The following is a 24,185-nucleotide window of genomic DNA, read 5'->3' as shown; positions in this document are numbered from 1 at the left end:
GAAACTGGCAGCGAGAGAAAAAATAAACAGTTTGCTGTACTGTTCCAGCAGGCACCAAGACAGGGCTGTGCAGCGTGGCGAGTAGGTGTTATTATCTCATTTGTCATTAGTTTAAACTAACACGAAGCAGAAAGCAGAAGTCTGAGCACACGGAAACAGCACCCTCCAATTCTGATTAGCCTCTTGTTTGCACCACGTTGCGGCAATCTGGAGGCTGCATAGGCTCACTTAACCATTCTTCAGGCGTGAATGTAGAAACTCCTGTTTCTCTCTTGGAGGAAGGAAGGAGCAGCTAACCCACAGAAGAGTAGCAAGAGACGGGAAGAATCAATCCTGCAAACTGCCACTGCAACCATGAAGACATGGAATGTTCTCGCTCTCGTCTTAGCCCTGCTTTGCGTCAGTGCCAGCACAGAATGGCCTACACACACAGTCTGCAAGGAGGAAAACTTGGAGATATATTACAAAAGCTGTGGTGAGATTCTTAAAATTTCCATTTTCCATTTCCTTTTAGCTAGACAACAGAATTGTTCTTATACAGCAAGTGGAGCTTATAAACCAGGCAATGAATGGAAGGGTTACATTCCCAAGCTGGCACTGAGTTTTGCAGCTGGAATGTTTTGTCTTTCACATGTAGCTGGTTTGGTTGACATGCACGCATCTAAATGTATTTAGATGGAATATAATAGGGAGGAAATAACGTAACCTAATTCAGATTATTAAACAGCTGTCAAAAAATCAGTGCAGCTGGTTAGGATTTTTATCTCAAAATTCAGTTATTACAACAACAACGAAACAAAAACCCACAACAGAAAGAGCTTCAGTCTTTCTTTCTTTTACTTCTGAGACAACAGACTCTTCAATGCCCTGATCTACTGGTTTCCTACTGCACAGCTGGGCTGTGGTGATGTGCTTTCTGTCCTCCCACTTGGAGTGACAAGGGACCAGGCGTGACAGCGGGAAGGAATCGTGTTCTCAGCTGCTGCCGCCATGCTCAGCAAGGCTTCAGCAGCAGCACTAAACAGAGGCATTTCCCAAGAACCGTCAGGTTTGTTTGTTCTTTAAATCTGTAGAGAAGAAAAGGAGCAGGCAGCAACGGGATGACTGAAAATGAATTCACTGAGTGGTGCCTGCTTTCCACCTCTTGCTTTGCTGGCCTTGTGCCTCTCCTATTGTGCTGATCTGCTTTACAACTGGGACAAAGGGAATTAGATTCACAGACGCTTCATTCATTTTCCGCACGTGATGTGAAAAGCGATTCGTGGCAAATGAGCACCCTAGAGTTTGTTTTTCCAATTCATCCAGATACAAAGGCTTTCCCGGGGGGCTTTTTCTCCCTTGTAGCATTCATGCAGTTTTGCACACCCATTAAAATAAAGCCAGTGAGGGACAAGAGAGGTAAATAAATATTTGCAATGCAATTCTTTCCAGGCCTGCTCCAAGGAGAACAAAGTCAGGCTTTACATATTATAAATGGGTATGCCACTTTAGGAAAATATTTAATTAGCTAGTGAGTGTGACCTTTGGTATTACCTTTATTTTAGTAAGAATTCATTGTATAAACCAATTCTGTTCCCTCTACAGGTCTCAGCATGAGATGTCTTAACATAGGGGCTTAGGCTACAATTTGTGTCAATTCAAACGATGATGAAACTTGTCTGCAGGGCATGTGTCAGTCAAGCATTGCTTCTTACTATGCACACCACTGGACTAACAAAATGCGTTTGTTTAGAGCTTGCACATCACTCTTTTGGTTTGCCATGCACACAAAGCTAACAGGTACATTCATTCAGGAGGGGATCACAGCTTGAGAAGCACAAGTCAGAGATCTCAAGTCAGGTCCCAACACAAGAATGGTCTCTGTTCTCTTAGACACAGCTATGGGAGATGAGAGGATTACACAGACATGGAAACAATACAAGAATTAAATCAGATCCCTCATTCGAAGCTTGATTCCTTTTCTCCTTGAAGCTCTGGCAGTGAGTGGCAACACTCACAGCTGCTGTCACAGTGTTCTGTCCTGCCTTTTCCAGAGGTTACCCTACCTGTATCTTCAGAACAGGAAGCGCCATCTCAGCACATAATGTTTTACCTCACATAAAGCAAAAAATATAAGGAGGTTGGGCCCAGAACGCCTCCTAGATGGGAAATATGCTGAGCTCATTGGCTGGCTCACAACTGTAACAAAGACAGTGATCAGATTTTCAAGAAGAGGAGAGTTTCTCCCCACCTCATTTCACTCTCAACCATAATTAGATGTGATGAATGTAGCTTTTGTTTTCTTTATCTATGTCCCATTGGCTATTCTTACCCAGGAGGGAAAAGTCATATGCCTAGTTTTGATAAGACCCTTTCCTAACAAACCTCATGAAAACTCTGTAACAGCAGCAAGCACAACATAAATGCTGGGCAGGTGCCCACACACTTCAGATATTTCAAAAGAAAGACTGTCTCAAAAACACAGTGCTGCTCATTCTTCAAGGTGTTGATATGGAACTAAACAAAGCTGGAGCACCTTCCTGGCTCAAAGGCCAGAGGTGGGGAAAAGGAACTGTGATAACAAATTCCAGCAGCCCCAGAAGTGATCCTGACAAACTACTGAAGAACAATAATGTTAAGCTGCAAAACTAAACCTCACTGAATGCAACCGACCCCAAAATAAATGACATTATGTTTCGGTGAAACTATTCAACCTGTATGTCCCTTCAGTCTGAGGGATCCTCATGGTATCTCCTGCTCCACTAATGATGCCAGTGAATGACATATTTGGGGATAAAGTATCTACAGTGAGGTTGCCAGTACAAAAAAACAAAACTTGGGGAAAAAATTCCCAGATGGCCTAAAGAGGATCAGAATTTCACCCCTATTGTTACTATAAATTCTTGGACATTATCAGTGCACCAAGGCTGAATCAAGTAAAATTTAAGAAGGTTGGGGGAATTCTAGCCAAGCACTTCACAACTTTATTTCTGGAACTGGATGCCCTCTATTAGCAGATTGATAATAGAGTTCAGTCTGAGTATTTAAAATGGAGCCATGTGTTCATTTCTGCTTTGCAATTTATCAGATCCTCTTCTATAAGGCAGTAAAAATCTGACTGAAGCTAAAAATATCAGTTAATATAACTGTGATAAATGTAGCAGAGAGGTTTAGATGGATAAATGACAATAGATACAGAAAGAATAGCAGTCTTTCAAAAGCAAGTCCCAGTTCCTGAAAGCTGTTGCCCTAGCTGCAACCTGCCTCTATAATGGGGTATGTTACAGGCATGCATCAAGCTCTTAGGCTCACCCCATATTCTGGATCCTATGGAAGGGATCTTCAATATCACCCAGGTATATCAGACCAAGCCTTTAGGGACCAGGCCCTTATGGCATGCATCAAAAATGAGATGGACAAGACCACAGTCATCAAAGTCACACACTTTGGGAGGAGTGGGGAATTATAATCTAAAAGAAAACAGCAGTAAGTCCATAGCAAGAAATATAGGCTAGGAGATGAATGGTCTGTAAGTAAATAGACTCTATGCTGCCTCCTCTACATAACCACAGGAGACATAACACCGAGACGGTCTATAAATAGCAAGATGTTTCCCATTAGTGCCATTCTTCCTCCCAGGAACAAGTGACAAAAACAAAGGAAGAACTCAAATGGCCAGAAATCACTTTAGAAGCCTGAGCAGGGATCCTAAGATAAAAGCAGCACAGGTTAACATCTCTGACTGAGAAAAGAGAGCTGTAATTGGCAAGTCTATGCAGAGACATGGAAAGAAGCTGCTACACAAATGGCTTATTCCTATCCTTTTTAATTTTACCGTGATTTTTACAATAAAAATACTTTAGATCTTTCCTGCTACATCTTAAAAGGCAATTCTGTGGGAAGGGAAAGATGGGAAGGCAGCGATAGCAAGTGCCCTGAGCAGATTGTAATGATTTCTGATTGTCAGGCTTCTACCTGAAAGTGCGAAGTGCAGCTAAGTCAGAGACTACAAAATGAAACTTCTCAGTGCAGCTGCTGGCCCCTGCCTCTGGACCATTCATCTAAGCTTGTGTTAATTCACCATGAAAACATTTCTACAAGGTAATGTTCAAATGGCACAAATAAAGCAGGTGATTGCTTTATTTGCATTTATAGTGCATCAAAAATATATGACAAGTGTTTTTACAGCTCCATCTCACAATTTTAGCTAGGACAGGATATCTGCTTTTGTTTCAGGCAGGATGAGCAGACCAGTATTCTTAGTGAATAAGAAAGCTCTATGCTCAGGTTAGGACCTCAAGGGTTTCAGAGCTGCCTGCTGCCTGAAAATGGAGGTTTCTTGACAAAGCAGAAAAGACCATAAGGTTCCTAGAAAGGGTCTGGAGAGCATCTACCATTAAGGACTTTGTTTTCTATGCACAGGAGTAAATAACATGGAATTTCAGGGAAAGCTTCAGGACCTCCAAAGTTAAATCGTGAAGTATATTCTTCAGGCTTTAAAAAACGTGTTCAGGGCACAAGGGATGTTTGACTGTCAGGCAGAGACAAACAGATTTCCCAAATAACATTTGACCTTGGGCTTTTTTGTGTGTGTGTCCTTTTATTTCCATCCAAAGCTCAGCTAACAGCCACTAGCTAAAATTCCAGGAAGAGGAGGAATCAATCAGCATTCATTTCATACTGCAGAACCTCCACAGGAAACCAACTGTACTCTTCTTTACAGTTATATCTACCTACAGGTTTAAAACCAAATGAATAACAACATTTAGCAATATAGGCAACTATTTGCTTTAATTAACGTCTTCTGCTAGATACAGTAGCAGGCCCCTCTGCACCCCTGAGAGAATTATTTTTCTTCTAAAGAGAACAAGGTTAAACTGCATATGTTCACCAAGAAGATCTTCCCTACCCTATGCTGATTAAGTACGAGTGAGCAGCACCGTCCACTTCAGTATGAACTTGCACTGGATTGCATTTGCTAACAGAGACAATCTCATTTGCATTGCTTTTTATACTCATGAGCTCAGATTTGGACCCTGGCAAAAAAATACCTTGAAGCCAACAGGGTTATTTTAGTGTAAACTCTTCTCTGTCTGGATAGCACAGTATAGCTGTTAACCTTCCCAATAAATTCCACATTGAGGGAATTTCTCAGTGCTTAAAAATGAAAAAGTGAAGACTGATAAACTTGTTAGATTACTGTTTCCTGACTGTCTGTCCCTGCTGAATAGTTTCAGTCTTACTGGTATTCCCCTCACACATTCAGCCCATCACATCCTTTCTCTTATACACCAAGAGATCAGATGCACTATTTCTCTTACAGCCCTTTTCCCCTTCTGTTGTTGTTGCTGCTGCTGTTTTAAATAGACATGTAACACCCGTCCCTGATAAATCAGGGATACGAACTTGCAAACAATCCTGCTAATTTGTCATTGTTGCAGCACTCATCTCACAGCACATTGCTTTCTGCTTTCTGCATCAACCAAAGTTACTGGTCTCTTTTCCTCGCTAGCCATATCCATTGCATATCCACTAGATGAAGGACATAAGTAATCTGATAGCTTCAGCTGGCAAAGAAGAGTGCAAAAATTCTCAGCTCACGCATCTTCAGGGCAAATGTTCTGCTAGACACTTCATAAAAGGAGGCTATTTTTCTATTATTCTTTGTTTTTTTGGCAGACAGATTGAGCCAGATGCTTCTCTTTGACTTATTTATTTATTTCCCTCAAGCAGTCTCCAGCAATTGCTTCTACTTCTAAATTATTTAAAGCCACATGACACCAGCTCCCCTCTGATCTTTTGTTGCATAAATTGCTAATGGGCAAACAATCAAAGAACTCAAGAATTTGACTTGAAAACATGTTTTATTTGCTCTGTCCAAGCAATCTTAGTGTCATAGCCTGGCTGCTGTACTCATCTGGTGTAGCTTGCTTACTCCAGGGGGAAGGCCAGATGTTGACAGGCATATTTCTAGCTGCAGTTCCTAATAAAGTGAAGCTATCATCAGAATCAAGGTAGCACGGATGTGAGCGCATATGTAAATTTGCTTTTGTTCTGCGCATATAAAACTTGTAAAAAGTTTGGTCCCTTTATGAACTAAAATCCATGAATCTGTTTTACTCTCCGCTCCATTAGAGTGGGTTAAAACTTTCTTTCTCTGTGTGAACTCTGAGGTTGTTCTGGCTTGGTTTTACCTCATTTCAGAGAGAGGAGAGTATTTAGTAAAATGTAAATGGTGAGGAAGAACACAAGACAACTTCACATCTCTATGGTACTTTGGCAATAAACATCATGTTCAGCATCTAGTCTTTGAACCACTTAGCAAAAATCAATATTAATGCTTTCAGTGAAGTTGTGGAGAGAATTAACCTCAGCTGAACTTCTGACTCCTTCCTTATTCAAATGTAATATCACTAGGTTTTCTTAAAGTTGTTACATCTTCTCACCTAGAGCTGTAATGAATGCCCCTAAAAAACCTCTGGGCCCTACAGTGTTTATAGTTTACCAGAGAAAATGGGAGGTAGAAGATCGGGTTCTTGCAGCAATTTTATATCCACCAGCAAATGTAATCCAAGAAAAATGAAAACACAGCCCACGTATAGCAAAATGATTTCTGCTATATGATTGCAGTAACTCCAAGGAGATGACCTAAAACTTTAGAAGAGCAGTAGCCATCAGGGAGAAGATGTCCAAATACCCTGCAAAGAACCACTACATGCCAAACCCCAAATCTCTGTTCCATCCCAGGTGCTGATTTTAGACTCAGGAGAGCTGCCGCTCGCCGAGAACTAGGATCTTGAAAGCTATCAGAAAATAATTCAATGCACCAGTTTCCTCTTCACCTGAAGATGGATGGCTGCTGTCAAATGATCCAGCGGTGATTGGGCAGGCAGGAACCCAGCTACTTTCCTTAGCTGAGGGAGCATGCTATTCCAATTATAGCTTACTGCCACACTCCTGTGGTGGATTTCAACCCATCCTAGGAAAATGGGAACATTTAGACCATTTATATTCTGCTGATTACTGTTCTGTATAACCAGCAGTAGCGCCTGCTATCCCAGAGCATGGCATGTGTCTAACAGCAGGGCAGTTTCTAGTAATGTTTGGTTCTATTTCTGACATAAGTCTGTTGTGAATCCCCAGGCCTAGTGGCAAGCTCTGATGCTCAAAGTCTGTCTCAAGTAGGACAATATGAAGAAGGATAAAGAAACACATGAACAGGGGAGAGACAGAACTGATTAGGACACAAGCAGTTACTGTATGCATCTTGCTCACGCAGCGCATGGTATTTTCTTACCAACAGAACAGAAGAACAAAGACTTTCCCACTAATACATTCCCTGCTGGGCCTAAATTAATGCAGTATTTTCTTGTTAGACTGCTGTAGCTGAAGCCTGTCCTGCCTCCCTCTCTCTCAAGCTAACTAGGACAGATCAGGATTATCAAATACAAATGCAGATCTGTATGTGCTATCACTCAAAGCCAGTACCTCTCAGTTTTGTCTTCTTAAACAAAGCTTTGTCATACCACACAAAGCACAGCAATGCACACAGTCTCTCCAAATATAACCAGAGGCAAAAGTCTCCATGAACACTTAGACACTGAGTATTGAGGCTGAGTATAAGGGCTTAAGCCCTTACAACAGCTCTTACAAACCTGCTATCAGTAAAGGTGGTTTGGGCAAGAAAAAGCAGGGAGACTCGAGTCAGGTTTTTAGAAGGCCTACTTTGCACAAGGCCTCACACCCTCACACATCCTCACCCCCAAACACAGTCCCTCATCTCTGATGCCTTTAGAGAGGCTTCCCTGAAGCTCACTACCAGCTGCTTGTCTTGGGACCAGGGAAATCTCTTCCTTTGTCTCCGTCTGACACATATCTTTGCACATGGGTTCAGCTTCCTATCCTGCATCTGGTCCTGACACCCCAGATGCTACTTCTAGAGTCACTGCCCCAGTAGCAAGTCTGGAGAAGCTACCAGCCTTTTGGGTTACCATTTCTGAATATTTGCAATTTTTGGTACACTCAGCAATGACCTTTATTTGATGTAGTAAGAGATAGAGACTTAATCCTTGACATAAATTGTTTCAGAAGATGCTGGAATCACTCAGTTCCAAAACTAAGGCCTACGTGGCCAGTAACACCCGTATGTAATTGCACATAATTGCTATTTGTATTGTACTGGTGTTCAGTGTTCTTGAGATAGAGGGATTTAAAAACTGAAACTTGTTGTTTTTTTTATAAGCCATAACTTAAATTTCTCTTGATAGTGTTCTAGGGGTTTTTAGCTTATAGATTATACTGAGACTAAATCTTCAGGCTTCTCTCTAAAGTCACGTAAGTTTTATCAGAAAGGAAGCAGAACTATTAACTCACAGTTTATAGACCCCGGTATGCTAAGGATACATTAACAATGACTTTCCTGTTCCATAACATTCACTTTGCCTAAGCAAGTCAGAAAGATACAGGAGGCATAAATCAGATTTTACAGAGGAAGCCAGCGTGCTTCCAAAAGTGCTCCAAAACTAAGGAGAGGCCAAGATTAATCCTGTCTCTGATGTGAGTGCTTTGGGATGATGCATCCTTATCTTGATTAACTAGCTCCAGCTGACCTGAGTCACACTTTATTCCACTCTTTTCAGTAAGGAGGCTCTCTGCACTTCCCATGTCTGAATATGGCTGCAGCATTCACGGAAGACAAGACCCAAATGAGAAGTTCATTAAACTGAAGATACTCAGGGAAATCTAGATGTGAAACTGGAAACTTGTTAATTCAGCTGGACCTTCTTCCTCAGTGCCTAGTAAATAACTTCCACAGTGTCAAATTTAACCCTGAGCATTCAGGTTAGTTTATTTAAATAGGCATTAAAGGGAAAATGTCAAATGAATACAGAAGCTGAGATCCCAAATAGTTCCTCATTCTTTCCTTCCCTTCTATCACCTTGAATATTGTAAGGACATAAGAACTAATGATTTAATTTTATTAAGAGCTTTGAAGATGAAGACTGATGGGTAATTACTAAAGTAGGTTTCTTCCTTGTATTTGTTTACATCTCTTCTAGCACCAGTTTGTCCTTGTTCGACCCTAACCAAGCCCAGAAACATAACCCCACAAGTTTCACCCAGTTTCTCCTAACGGTGAATTTGAAAGACACAAAGCTTACCAACTTAAAGAGTTTTCTTGCCACTGCAAGGCTTATGGATGTGGTCTTCTGCAAGCAAAGCTCGCCTACTTGCTCTTAGTTCAATAGTAACAACTGATCTAATGCTCATATGGAAACAGTGGTATTTAAGAGCAGATTCTGATGACAGTAAAGCCAGTAGAGAATAGTTAACAAGATAAGGGAGAGGGAGGGAGAAGAAAAGACAAATTGTTCCAGAGTAGCCCAGCAAAATTCCAATAAGAAGTGCTTCAGATTCAGCCATGCAGTTTCTGTAATGCTGTTAGTGGTCTGGCAGCTCTGGAGCTGAAGGACATAGCAATAGCAGAGAGAATATTCAGTCAAAATCCTGCTCCTGCCCACCTTTATGAAACTGCAAATGTTACAACCCAAGCTTTTCTTACACGAATATAACGAGACACTATAAATGCCCTTTTCCCCCTCCCAGTAAGCAGATTTTCATTAATAAACCTCAACATGTTTGTAAAATTTCCATCAACGTTTTTGAGTGTTGGTAATATCTCAGAGCTGAACTGGAAAAGCAAAACTCTGCAACCAGTTGAAGAGTTTTTACTTTAATTATGGAAGAGAGAGCAGATTGAAGGGAGTGGGTGGAGGGAAGTCTGGGAACATACAGTACTGTGCACTATGAAATGTTGCAGGGAAATGGAAGGCTGAAGGGCAGCCCCACGTGTTTGAGAGATTTAACGGTAAATGTTATTGCTCCGCACATGTGAAAGACATAACATGCATTTTTTTTTCAGTCTAACCAGCTCGCTTCAGATTGAAGCAAGAAGGAAGAGTAAGTATTAAACCTCCATAAGAGAGAAACAGTGACTCACAGTTGTGCAACATAAAAAAATGGCAATGGCCTCGAGTTGCTTTTGTCACACGAGGCACTCCTCAATATTTAAAGAAAGAGGAGTGAGACATGATACCTTTGGTCACAGCTCACAGCTGAACCTATAAGCATCTTCGCATATGAAATGGTTAAGAAAATTAATACTATTTCCTTTAATTTCCTTTTAGCAGCACCCTTTCTGCCTATGTTTTTTGGAATCCAGACTCCCTGGCACCACGACTTAAGCAAAACAGCCTTCCTTTCAATTGATTTCAGCAGGAGTCTACCATGTACACAACAGTATCAAGGATGCTGGGTAGCCTGAATTTCCACAGGAAGATGGTCATAAGATTAATTATTGGTTATTTTGCTGGGTGTTTCTGTTGTTTGGTTTTGTTGTTTGATTTTGTTGTTTTTGGTTTTGGTTTGTTTGATTTTGCCAGTTGAAAACTTGGCTTCACAGCAACAGAGCAACAACATAAAATCCAAGTGCTCTAATTCACAAGTATTTCTGGAATATCTCATGTTGGTTCTTTTACACACGTTTCCTCTTCTCTGGGGAACAGGTAACCCTTGTCTGGACACATCAGTGTCTCTCTGTACTGCATCTCTGATGATGGAGGAGGAAACACCGCGGTTACATTATACAATCAAACCAGTCACCTGGCAAAAGAGCTTGACCCATAAGAAAAAAAAGACAGATAGGAGACATCTAGACTAAATTAATCCCGAGGTCAGGTTCTTAACAAGAAACACATTCTTTCCAGCAAAGCCTGGTTTCATGAAAATCCCCTTTCCATCAAACACCATCTATGTTGCAGTGTCGTCTTTGACCATTGTTCCATTCTGGATGTTACAGAACCAACAACTGTTGTCATTTGACAACCAGTGCTGTATGTAGGCACCAATACCCAAGTTGCTCAGGATCTGAGCAGCTGTTTCCTGAACATTATCCTTGCACCACACAGCAAAAACAGAAATGAAAAGGGCTCTTGCAGAAGTCCAGAGCAAAGCGGAAACCAAGCCCTGAGAGGTGGTAGAGACCAGAGAGGAAGCAGGTATAACGGCCCTGGGAAAAAAAAGAGAAGTTTGGTGTTCTTTCCAGCTAGAGCAGGAAACTCAATTATGGGAACTTCTGAAGCTGCAATAACAGTGCAAGAACTGTCAGGAATATGGAAGGGGAGGACAGACACCCCTCTAACTCCTGCCACGTTTGAGCAGCTCATGATCAACTCCAGGCAACAGCTTCTTATCCCAAGCAGTTTGGGTAATTTTAGTGGCATGGAAGAAGAAATACAGCACAGTTTCAGAGCTAAAAGAAATGCTAGAGATTTTTACCTCTCTCTTTTGAGCAGTTACTTAAAGTTGACAGGAGCTAGGACTTGGGAGCTCCTCTTGGATCATGCTGACAATTGACAGCCTGCAAAGTCTGGCTAACATTGCCAAGTCCTCCTGGTGCTTTCATTCTTTTGGTGCTTCCCTCTAGGCAAGCAGGCTTTGGTCATGCAGGGCTTGGTCCCTGACAGCTATTACAACTGTAGAGGCACTGCTGCAAAAACAGGGCCAAGCAGGGAGCTGAAGCACTACAGACACACTAACTCAACCACACAGAAGACACTGACTCAAGTTACACCACAGCATCAAAGCAAAATTCTCCCAAGCCAGTATTTTCCATTCAGTAAGATGATCACCTCAAAGCACAAACCATAATAACTTAAAAACATTTTCCAAGTCTATAATTTGTCACCAACAGCTCCCTTTAAAGTGTGGAGCCTACGGCTGCTTCTGTGCATGCCACAATTGCACTTGGGCCCATCCCCAGAGCTTCTTCAGTTTCCACAGAGAGAAAGATGCATAGGAAGGTCGTGAAGATCCAGCAGGGCCAAATACGTGCCTAAAGAGGATCTTGGGGCTCTGTTACAGCATATATCTATAGGTTAGGTGACAGACAGCCAAATTAGCCACATCTTCCACCTCTGGAAATTTCTTTTTTGTGCTGTTGGCTGCAGCAGTGCCAACAGCAATGGAGCTGTCTATCATGGAAAATATTGAGGAAACATCTAATTTGTTTTTTACAACACTTCCACACTTTTACTGTTGTTTTCTATACAGTCAGTATCTCATTGTAAAAAAAAAGTAACTTGTTACTTCTCACTGCTTTCTTTTTCCTGACAGATCCCCAGCAAGACTTTGCTTTCAGCATTGACCGTTGTTCAGATGTCGCAACCCACACCTTTGATATCAGAGCTGCCATGGTCCTAAGTAAGTGAGTTCCTATTTCTTTGTACCGTAAGCAGGTATGTTTAAGCACTGGTATTAAGTAAGCAAGGGTAACAACCCCCTATAAAATAAAAACAATACTTCATTTCTGAGACATATCAAAACTGGTGTGAGGCTTGAAGTGCGTCAGGTGTGTTACCAGCTCTGCCTCAAACTGTATATGTAACTCGGAGCAAGTCATAGAGTTGTCAGTTCTCATTCCTCTCCTACCCTTCATCTCTAAGTGAGGATAGCCAAGCTGGGGGCTGCTTTAGAGTTTGTCTTTACAGCTAAGTCATCTGGGGAGAGTCTTGCTGAATGAGATGGCTTCAGGCCCCACAGCCCTGTGCAAGCACCACAAAATTATATCCTCCAGCACTTGTCTGAGCAGCAACAGAAGGTCAAAATCAGTACTGCTTTTAAGCTAAGGGTCTGGGTGCACAAGTTAATATTAGTTACAGCTTGACTTTTGACTGTTCCATGGACAAGCCAATTTCTTACCACCCTTTGAGAGTGCACTGCTGCATACTCCTGGTACTAAACATGAGTCTGTAAGCCAAGCATCTTTTAGCACTTTGGAATGCCCTCTTACATGCAAAGGTCATCCTTCCAATGGATATGCTGCCCTTTTGCCTGGGGAGCATCTGCTGTCAGGTGGCTGCAAAGTTAAACAAGCCCACACACCACATTACAAGCACTGGCAAATACCTTTCCAACAACTCAGATTACAGGACCTCCCTCTAGATCTGGCAGCCTCACTAGCTTGTCTATGGTAGCCAGCTGAAAAGGCCCAAACAATCAAACTCCCAGCAATATTTAGATGATTTGCTGGTCTATCGCATAAATCTGGCTTGGGACATTTCTCCAAGCAGCAGGTACAGCCCAGGGGCTGCTCCCAGGAGCTCACTAGATTTGGTCACACTGCTAGGGGCAGGAAGAAAGAAAGATTAGGTTTATGGACACAACCTTTCCTGTACCAGAGAATGGTTATGGACCCAGTTTAAAATACAAATGTAAGCTACTACGTCCCTCTTTACATCTCTTGAGGGGCTTGGAGAACAGTTCTCTCATAGAAATCAGCAGAGATTTCTATGTTTCAGGAATTCTTTGTGAAGAAACGATGTATAATGGCTTGAACGTGGGGGAGGGGGAAAGGAAACAGAAACTTTCATAAAACATGGATTTATAAGCCTGTTTACCCTTGCATTTTCTCTGAGCACTCCTACTTTCTGTACAGGACAAAGCATCAAGGAACTGTATGCCAAGCTCGACTTGATCATAAATGGGAAGACTGTCTTAAGCTACTCAGAGACACTTTGTGGACCAGGCCTTTCTAAACTAATTTTCTGTGGAAAGAAGAAAGGAGGTAATTTAAGTAGCGCTCTAAAATGTTCGATGGCTACTGAGTACTCCAAGCAGGATGCACCCGCTGTGCTACTGAATGTACCAATATATTGTAATGTTATGTTTACTTCAACAGCACATTAACGGGTGGCAAAATCACAGTAGGACAGCATGCTTTTCCTCTAACCTGTTTGCTCGCCTTTCTTTTAATCACAGAATATTGCACACATATGGGATTTCAAGTCCATAAAAAAATAACTTTGGTAATGTGACCACATCCAACAGCAGAGGGGTTCATAAGCCCTATTTATAGGCACATGGTTGTCATGCGAGCAAAAAGCATTTCAGAACTGGCCTTTATTTTTGTCTGAGGAAGGGCTGAGCAAACAAACAAGGCGTTCTGAACACATTCTTTACTACTAAGCAAATAACACTTCCCGTTCTTAAAGGCAGTTCCTAACACACATTAACAAGAACTACGATGAAAAAGATATTTGGATCAGCATAGGATGTGGTACCAGCTATGCTTTTCATCTTGTTTCTGCTCATCGTGTGTCTATGCTACTGTCAGATGATTTATAGTTCGTGTCAGTCAAACTGCCAACCAGTGCAATAGTTGGTTTTCAGCAGCATTAGCTGTGCACAGACCACTCCTTGGTCTCAAGTGAGCCTGGGCACTTCAGGGTCTCTTCTGCCATGCCTCGGGCCAGGTAGGGCATAGATAGCCACAGCAGGTCCAGAAGAGCTACTGCCATTATTTTGAAGTCACTTCTGTGTCACAATCATTTTTGTTGGCCAATTTTAAAATAAAGAGTAAAAGTTCAGAGAGTTTTGGCACAGAGAAAGTTTCAGGAGCTCTGCTTTTTTTCCGTTCACCTTCATCTCTATCACGATAACACTGTACTGGCATGGGCTATGAGTTTGACAACCACTAATGCTAAGACAACCCCCGGAAAATTACTAAAACATTTCACACCCCATAAAAATATGACAAAGAATAATAGAGAAATGCTGCATGAGCAACCCATTATGTAAATCCTGTAAGCCAGACAGGAAAAAAAATATTAGAGTTTTTTTCAGTTGCTCATTGAATTATAAGGAAAAATAAATAAATAAACACCATATACCTAGTGAAAATCTATCTTACTCTGATGAGTAACAATAACATCCTTTGGGGAACACATTAAGTAGTGGAGTCAGTCCAGAGCAAAGCACAAACTGTTCTTTCACACATTAAACTACAAAGCCAAAACCTCCTGGGGTTTCCAAGTCCCTTAATCTTGGAGTGACAGGTGATTGTTTCTACTACTGAAGTGCACTATGATATAATACCACTGTTGGTTGTTTGAATATTATATATCTTCATTTAGAAGCATCTCTAAGTTTGGGCCAGGACATTCTTTAAAACACATTACCTCTTTGAGGAATTCAGCATAGTTGTATTTTGACCATATTAGCACAGATATAAACCTGACCTAATACCTACACAGAAAGACAACATTGTGAATGGGTAGATAGCTATTTTGGAGCCCTATTTTCACTGTTGTCTACAAACAGTATTTCCAACATCTGTTCACCTGATGAACCTGTGACCTGAGTTTAAAGCTGCTCTACACCAAATGCATTTACCCACCACAAAGAGGACAAATATTACCTGTGCTTCCCTTTCCTAAAATGACACAGAGCATAGCTCTGCTGATGACTCTGTTGGTTCATTAGTGTGGATCAAGCACAGAGAAAATTATGATTGAAAGAGATTATATAAGATGGATTTGTCAAAGTTTGGGGGTTTCCCTTACCACCACCTTTTTTGTCCTATATTACTACCACTTTCCCATGACTGGAAATACTTTAAGAGACCTAGCATAGCTGGAGTTTTCATCTTCATCAAAATCATGGTATTTAGTATTTATGTTAAGCAAACCCCACATCTGGCACAGATCACTGGGACTCCTAAGTAATTTTTGGAGCTGTATTCCTCTTGTGAAGTTGCAGACTCAAAGGTTTCAAGGAAATAGGCCATTGTTCACTTAAGAGCAACAGTAACAACCCGACCTGTTAAATTCTTTGTTTTATAACATGAGCTCAGCTCTTCCTCTTTTTCATTAGAAAGTGCTGGTTATTCTCTATTTCCTCCAAAGAAAACAGTTATGTAATATTTAACAGATTTCCTAATGCAATCACTAAACTCAGAGAAAAAGACTTAGAATGATAATATTTTGTAGAGTGCCAACCACAACTTGCAGGCTTAAACATAACTCTGCGAGTTCACACTCCGAAACAATACAGCCCTCTCTATATTTCATTGACTTTTTCAGTAGCTTTTACAGTGAGCATGTTCTAAAATAGTACTTAGGAATAAAAACAGAGAGTAAGGCATGAGATCCAGAGCTGAGTATCACTTGGAGTTTAGGTACGTGTTTCTGACAAAGCTGGGTCTTATATTGATATATACAATGCCATCTTGCTTAGCCCCTTCATCTCACATTTTCCTCCCCAGTAAAGAGAGTGGATGTTTCTCACCAAGCTATGTATTTATATACATTTTTCTCACTCAACTGCATGTCTATAGCTGGCAGTTATTCAGTTCATTCCTGCATCCCTAAAATTCTCAAAAGTTTTATGTCAATTGCATGGGTGCAAGATCGTGTCCTAGAAGAGCTTCAGCGTGGAGCATTTAAGCTCTAAAAAGATATAAAACATAGAAGAAGAAGAGGTGGGTGCAGATGTACAGGGCCTTTATATAGTACAAGAGTGTGAGAACGTTTAAGATTTTCAGTGCAAGGAGGATTTGAGAAAGAGGAGTGAGAATTTCATTATAGGTGTTTTGTCAGGAATGAGAAGCATCTTCATGATAAATGATAACTGGTAACTTGAAGTAGCTCTCATGAAGTTCTTATGCACTTGAAAGCTCTGCATGAGACTGGAAGACACTAAGGGCCTCTTCGCTTACAGGGAAAAGGACTAAGTTACTTTTGGTTAAAGTAATATTGCAAATATAATAATACCACCTTGATTCAATGGTACATTAGAGAAGTGTTCCAGCATCCTCTACAGAAATCACCTGTAGTTCAGTCTCTGGGAAAAAGGGCTGAACACGGAGGGAAAGGTAAAAGCATATCACTAATGACAGCACACTTGACATGCTATCATGTATCAACAGACTAACAAAAAAACTGGGCGAAATTTTAATGAGAAAAACGTAGCCATAATTTATACTTCTCCCAGTCATATCAATAACAAATAGACATGCATTATGCAAATATAAAAGCATCCGGGCTTTCACTATAAAGACCACAGAATTTCGTCAATGAGCTCGGCTCAGCGTTTGTGACAGTTACAGTTACTGCAACAGATGCATACATCCTCTTTCAATGGAAGAATGCAAAAGTGTGTATGACAATATGAAGGATGCTGTGATAAACTACAGTCCTTAAAGCCTCTGAGGATGTTTACATTACTGGAATTATAACAAATCTCCATGCAAGAGAAACACTGAATGGACTTGGAGAAGCTTAATCCAGCCAGCGTAGGCACTGAGAAGGCTGCTGTAGTCAGAAATGAGTACGAACAAGAAAATTCAGCTCTGTATTATTTCCTGGCAAGTCTCAAAACTGCTTTTGCTTTCCAGTCAGAATATACTTGCAAAGATGCACGGTCCTTTTACATGATGATAGAAGCAAGGAGGGTCACAAGAGTCACACAACCACATAGTAAAGTGGGGATGGGACCTCACATCTGGTCTAGCCTTCCTGCTCCACACAGAGCAGGTTGTGCAGGACTATACGCAGACAGCCTTTGACTATCCCCCAGGATGGAAACTCCACAGTCTCTCTGGGCAGCCTGTGCTACTGTTTGATCACTCTCAAAGAACTGTTTCCTGATGTTCAGATAACATCTCCTCTGTTCCAGCTTGTGTCCATTGCCTCTTGGCTTGTCACTGGGCACCACCAGAAAGAGCTGAGCATTGCCATTCTTTCAGAAACAAATAGCCTGATGCCTCTTATTTCATTTAAAATATAGGCTTTGCAGAACTTGGATGCTGTTTCTCTACACTTTGATTGTGGACAGCTTTCCAGCAGTCTAGGTAGACTCTAATGAGCTACATGATCCAAGAGGAATTTCCATATCCCAGAGAAGAAGGATTTCAGGGAGAGGTTATAATCCCTGGCCCAGTTTCTTCTCTACCCTCCTCTTAGATATTATCTAAGATTTGTTAAGCTCAAAACTGATTGAAGAAGAGAAAGACAAATCTTATTTTAGGCTTTATACTGAAAGCAAGTGTACACAAAGCACAAAATAAAGCACTACCCACAATAAGCCTTAGCTCACCTCAACACATACATGGCCCAAGTCCCAGGCAAGTCACTCACCACATACATCACGCAGTATGCAGTGTCTTTAAACTCCTATTTAGGTTCTAGTAAGTTGTGAACTAAGTGGGCTGTGTTGTATTTTTAAGATTCTTGAGTCACCACTCTCTGCAGCAGAGATGTGTCAGACTACAGGGCTCTTTCTTCATGCACAGCAGCAACTAGTGATGGCAATTGCTCTTTGAAAAGAAAAAGACTCCTTGGGGCTCAGGTGAAGTGGCTAGGGAAGCAGAGAAAAAGGAGCACTGTAATACAGTTAAACAGTTTGAGAGTGAGAAATCAGCACACACTGACTGTATTCTCAGTTTTGATATTAGGTTTTTCAGGGACACAACTTCTCTACCTTCCACAGTCACCAAAGCATCACCTTTAATAAACTTCATATTAATACAAAGGTATATGACATTGATGATGTCTCTCATTTCTCTTCTTTCTCTGGTGCATATTACAGTCATTATTCTTTTATTTAAGTTGGTTAAATTAAGGCATTGACTAATATTTCACGATGTATGGGGAAGATGTTCTGTGGACTGACTTCCATTTCAGACACCTATTGTATGGTGGGATGGACCACATGACAAATACATGACAAAACTTTTGTCCATTCCTTAGCAAGAAACAGACTAAAGTAACACAGAGATGCTGGACTAAAGCAACTCTCTAGAAGTGATGAGGATCAAGATGCCAGCACATACTTAAATATGACGTAACGCTTATTCCTCTGTCACTGTCAAAGTAAAGAATATTTCATGACACTTACGAAAGAGAATCTTTAAACAGTTCTTCATTCCCCATGACTCGTATAGGGCAAGTTGTGTAAGAAATTCTGTACCGAAACATCTATGAATTTTATTTTCAGTCAAGTCTACACAGTTTGGCCCAGTAAGCTATGAAAAAGTAGGAGGAATTGCAGAACAGTCTGTGAATTCTGTCCATTAATGCTAAAGTTGTTCTTTCTTCCACAGCGCAAAGCAAATGTGTCTCACATTTAGGGAGGTAAAGATCAGAAGGTGCAACTCCCAGGCTCTGTTCCAGTCACCAACACAATTCTGCGATGGCTTTAGCACACCACATAACTTGGTGAACGCTCCCTCAATAGCAAGATAAATGTTATTACTTTAAGGTCGTGTTCAGCAAGCAGTCAGAACTCTACACCTACAGAAACACTCAGCTCAGATCATCATCTTGACAATTTGAAGAAAAAAGCATAGTTCAACTATTGCATCTCCAGGTGTTGAACAGATCATGCTAAAGGACACATGTCTAGCAACTTCCAGCTCCCCTTCCATTTCCCCATTTGCAGGGGCATACTGACACAGGAACAACCACCTGGTTGTGCAATGCCAGGGCTCCCTTCTCCATCTCCTTGTGCTCAGGCTCTGCCTTCCACATAAGGCAGTACATGTCCTGACATTTGTCTGGGGATGGCTGTTGCAAGACTACATATTGAGCACTTTGCAGTTCTGTATCACTTGTAACTGGAGCACATTTAAGTTCTTTTACAAAAAAGCATCTACTTTCAGCTGCTTGTTTCTGAAATGTGCTGTATGATTTCTAACCATCCATCATCATTTCTGCTTTCAGAACATCTCTACTATGAGGGACCAGTCACTCTGGGAATCAAAGAAATCCCACAGGTAAGTTCATCACCACTGTGCTCTGAAGCAAAAGGGTTTTTTGGAGGAAGGTTTTTTTTACAATCAGAAGACTATCAGCAATGATTGCCAGCATATTCCAAGCTCCCCCAGCTGGCACACTGCAGCATGGCTGGTCTTTTCAGTACAAAAATAAGAGGCTATGCTTAAAGCATAGAGAGCCATCATTATCCCCACAGGCAGGTTTTCTTCAGATAGCAGATCTCCTCTACCAGTCATGCAGCCATACAGTTCTTTAACTGACTCCCCATCTATTACTCTGAAACTGACAACAAATGAAGCAGATCCCTGAAGGGACTTCTGAGAGACCAAGGCTGTGGTTCAACTCACCCCTTAGTGGCCTGAACAGTTTGGAGATGCTCATTCACCTTCACAAGCTATAAAGGCAATTTAGGTAATTACTGCAACTGTACCTGATCCACTGTGCATATGTGGTGTTACATACGGAGACGGACATCCTCTAAGCTGTAAATGTAAGTAGAAGCTGTGGGGACAAGAACAATTTGGACTCATGGAACCTTAGGATAAGATGAATTTGTTAGCAAGGCGAGAAAGCAGGAAGTGCTCTTGGCACTACTCTGATCAAGTTGCTTAGTTTGTCCATTATAGATGTCACATTCAGCTAAGTCTCCTTCCTAAATCTCAACCCAATTACACTGAAAGCAAAATAGGTCTCAAATGCTGAAAGCACCATGATCCCTCTTAACTGGGAACAACTTCAAGCTGTATTTGACCAGCCTATAAGAAATGATTTCCAGTCACGTAACATGGAAGCACACAGTTCAGTTGGTCATTCAGACACTCTTTAGACTTGCTCACACGGAGGAGTATAGCAAGAATGCCCACTTCTTCAGCACATGGCATAAAACCTATGTTACAGCCACAAGGATGAGAGTCTAGGGCCTGATCAGCACTGGAATCATTCAAACACAAGAAAAGGAGAAGATGGGATTGTAACAGCGATACAGAGCAAGAACATAAGTCCTGGAGAGCTGAGTTTGCCAAGACCTGCACAGTTAGGAATGAAGACAGTTGAATTTTGGGAGGATCAAGCCTCTGTAATGACAGTTGCTATCTCATACATCTCAGTCTTCCCTTGGTGATAGCAGCAACCATAACCTTCACTTTCCAGGCACGTGCACAGGGAGTTGGGCTCCTTTAAACAGGCTGTTGTCCCGCTCTCACAAATGTATTTTCCTTAATGTCATACCTAGAGACACCATGTCAAATAACACTTTCTCCCCTTCAGCCCCTCACATAGGAACATCCAAGCTTGTATCAGCCAGCATCCTTTTTCAGGAGCAGCTTTGCTAAATACTGATGGCACTTCTGTAGTAAAAGCTCTATAGAAACGTAGGCATAGGTCATCATATCAAAAGAAACTTTGAAAACATGCACACAGAACAACAGAACTCCAATTCCCAGAAAATTAGCTGAATTTGGAGTCAGAAAGTCTAAGACTGTTCTCCATCTTCTTTTAATAACAATTTTCACCCAAGAGGAAAATATTATTCTGAAGGATGAGAAAACTTAGTCACTAACGAGCTATGAAAATGAGTTACTAAAAACTCACTTCCATCAATGAAACAATAAACTTCTGGAGAATTAACATGCTTGTGAGGAAAGGAGTAGGAAGCCTTCACTGTTAATTAATCAATCAGGCAAGTAACATTATCCTTCCATGCAGCAATCAGCTTCTGCTCATTCCAAAGCAGTCTCATCTGACCAGCCTAGGGGACATTTACACAATCTTCACAGCAATTATAACAAGGCTATATTCTCATGAGTGTGTTGCCATTGGGCCTCTTTCTAAATTTGGATGTTACGCTTAGTTTGAACCTCTCTGTGAGGAAACAGGCCAGTTACTGCCTTAAAAATCCCTCGATAAAAGGCAAATGGAGAGAAGCCCAACTCATTCTAGCTGTGCTATCCCCTGATTCACAACCAGAAACGCCCTGAGCAGGGTAAGAGCTTTCTGTAATTCAAGGCCAGGAGGCCACTGCTGCCAAGCCCTGCAGCTGGCATGCCTACCCCTACTAGTTCTCTTCCAAACTCCAGAGAACACTGAAAAATGCCACAATGCCAGCAGTCCAAAAGGGATGAAATCTAGTTCACATCTTTCTCTCACTCTGTTAGATGAGCTTTGTCACCTCCCTGCCACAATTCTCCTTCTCCAGGCACCTGGAGAGGGTGGTTTTGACCAATACAAAAAAGCCACGATACCTTTAAGGTTAAAATTTTTGCACTGTAATTACACACATTCAACCTCCCCTCCTAAAGAAAGAAACTATTAGTATTTTTAACTGCACAATTTGATGCTAAACTAACTCTTGTTTTTACTACATAATAATTAGTCACGGATTGACTCAATTATACACACATCTCCAAGATGCCATTTCTTATAAAAACATACATGCTGAACAACAAGATCCAAGAAAGGAGTGCCAGACAACCGTGCACCTCTTCCCATTCCTGTTCCCGAACTGTGCTTGCTCACAAGAAACATGACAAGCTACATAGATTTGAAAGGAATTTTTATGCATCAAAACATTTTGTTCCCCGTGCACTGTTTTAATTTTGAACTCGTGCTGTCAGCATCGATATCTCTGACAAGAATATTTTGGCAGAAAATACAGGCAACTCTTTTACCAGTTCTGAAACACATTCCGACAGAAAATACTTGGGAGGAACATGATGGGAAAAGGATTATTTTGTTTCTAGAAAGAGGACTCCCTCATTAGAAACAGAAGCAATTATTTACTACTCGTGGGCTAATCTCTTGCTTTGTGTTTGCCTCATACAGGGAGATTACACTATTATGGCAAAGCTGACTAATGAAGATCACGTCACTGTTGCTTGTGCTGATTTCACTGTGAAAAATTATTTAGATTATTAACTAAAACAATGTACTCAGTCCAACTTCCTCAAAACTACAGATTCCTAAAACTATTCAAGCCCAGCGAGATGCTTGCATGCTTCAGTGATTCCAAAGGAAAGATTTCCCACGTGGTGGTTCTGATGCTGTTCCTCTTTATAGTTCACTTTTTTGGAGAAGTCACTAGACCCTACCCTCTAGTGGTAATTTTATCTCCAAATGCACTCTGTAGCCCACTTTTTGCTTTTAATATATACAGCTGCAAATAGAAAGTATTTGATACCAACATTCTCATCTCTGGATGAAAATAGTACAAGGCAGAAGAGGCGAGAGCCAAAACAGATTTTTGCAGTAAGCTATGGAGGTATCCATTTCTAACACAAGCTAAAGATGACTGCCATTTGTATTATGCAGTTACAGCCCTCCACATTCTCAGTTTTTCACAAGGCTTGTTTGGAGCCTCCATTGGTATAAATTCTGCTTTAACCATAGAAAAAAGACCAAATAGGATGAGCACGACTCTTTTCAGTGCTCCATGTTCACTCACTCTATTCATACCACTTAAGCTTTCAGGATTCTTCTTGTATATATATTTTTTAATTCATTAACATTTACAGTGATATGAGAATCATTTTGTTTAAGCTATATGCTGCTCTCGCTTGTCAATAAATTTGCAAGAAAAAATTAAATGTTTTCTGCATATTTCTCATGATTCTAGGACCAAACCTTAGCATGGGGGAAAAAAAAAAGCATCCACAAACAGATGGGGGGAGTAGTAGAGGGGGGAGGTAGAGGGAAATAAATTAAATGAGCTAGTTGGTATTCGTTGCTTAAGAAACATCAGTCGCATTGATGCACATCTTATGTTAACAGAGGACAAATTGTTCTTTGCTTTGAGCAAGGAGCTCCATGAGAAGTAAACACAACTTAAGCTCCCAGGTGCAGCACATCCCCAAACCTCTCATTCCAGTAACCTCTGCATCTGGCGCAGCTGATGGGTAATAATAGGTAACCAAGCACAGAGATACTTGGGTTCAGGATCATGAGCACGGAGATCCATTTGGAGAACTGGAACCACAGGGGAAGGATCAGGAGTGTATTTGAGTGCCGATTTGGAGAGGTAGGGGCTTGAATTAAAGCTATAGAAAGGTGATGGAACTGAGCACAGCTCCACAAATCAGCAAGAACTGTGTTGCATGCCTCATCTTGGAGAGGCTCAACAAGGGCAGCTGGGGCTGTGGCTCACAGCTGGCCACACAGGAGCTCTGGCACGCAGTCTCTGCCCCAAACACCCACATGCCTATGGCACAAATTCCTGAGCAGCAAGAGCATCCCTGCCACACAGATGACCAACACTGTAGTGCAGCCAGCAGAGAGAAGGCAAGGGATAGTCCCTTGATTCCCACTTCTGCACAGTGAAATTCTTGCCCACCATCCCAAATGTGAGCATCCTTGATGTCTAACTTGCAGTAAGCACCACGAAATGGGGAGGGAGCATAATTAACACACTGTGCCTCCTGTATATTTTATTAAAAAGCAATCTGGGGGAGGGAAAAGGAAAAGAAGAAAAAAAGCTTCTGAAGATCCCCATCATAGCTTTGGCCACCACTCTCCAAATCAGGACTCGGTTCTAACATTATGACGCTGCTCTGGAAGCAGTTTGCCCATGTCACCACAGTTACTTGCTATGTTTTAGATCTT

At 41.4% G+C, this 24,185-nt stretch overlaps 2 protein-coding genes across 3 annotated transcripts in view; one reads left to right on the top strand and one right to left on the bottom strand.

Moving 5' to 3' along the window:
* F13A1 (coagulation factor XIII A chain) overlaps positions 1 to 24,185 on the bottom strand; it is a 208,662-nt gene that overhangs the window by 142,385 nt on the left and 42,092 nt on the right. The window lies entirely within an intron of this gene.
* LY86 (lymphocyte antigen 86) lies at positions 205 to 23,173 on the top strand. Its single transcript, XM_015854648.2, has 5 exons — positions 205 to 475; positions 12,154 to 12,240; positions 13,475 to 13,603; positions 19,539 to 19,591; positions 22,413 to 23,173. The coding sequence occupies exons 1-5, from the start codon at positions 355 to 357 to the stop codon at positions 22,503 to 22,505; spliced, it is 483 nt and encodes a 160-aa protein (XP_015710134.1). The 5' UTR covers positions 205 to 354; the 3' UTR covers positions 22,506 to 23,173.

The sequence above is a fragment of the Coturnix japonica genome, chromosome 2 (genome assembly GCF_054131305.1).
Source record: "Coturnix japonica strain WE chromosome 2, WE-NBRP24, whole genome shotgun sequence".
Lineage (NCBI taxonomy): Eukaryota > Metazoa > Chordata > Aves > Galliformes > Phasianidae > Coturnix > Coturnix japonica.
This window is presented reverse-complemented; position numbering and strand designations above follow the sequence as displayed.

Excerpts from the sequence above, each read along its gene's own strand:
- LY86 (XM_015854648.2), top strand. The coding sequence starts at position 355 with ATGAAGACATGGAATGTTCTCGCTCTCGTCTTAGCCCTGCTTTGCGTC. Across the intron at positions 13,604-19,538 it reads CTGTGGAAAGAAGAAAGGAG|AACATCTCTACTATGAGGGA; the intron begins GTAATTTAAGTA and ends TTCTGCTTTCAG. Across the intron at positions 19,592-22,412 it reads GAATCAAAGAAATCCCACAG|GGAGATTACACTATTATGGC; the intron begins GTAAGTTCATCA and ends TGCCTCATACAG.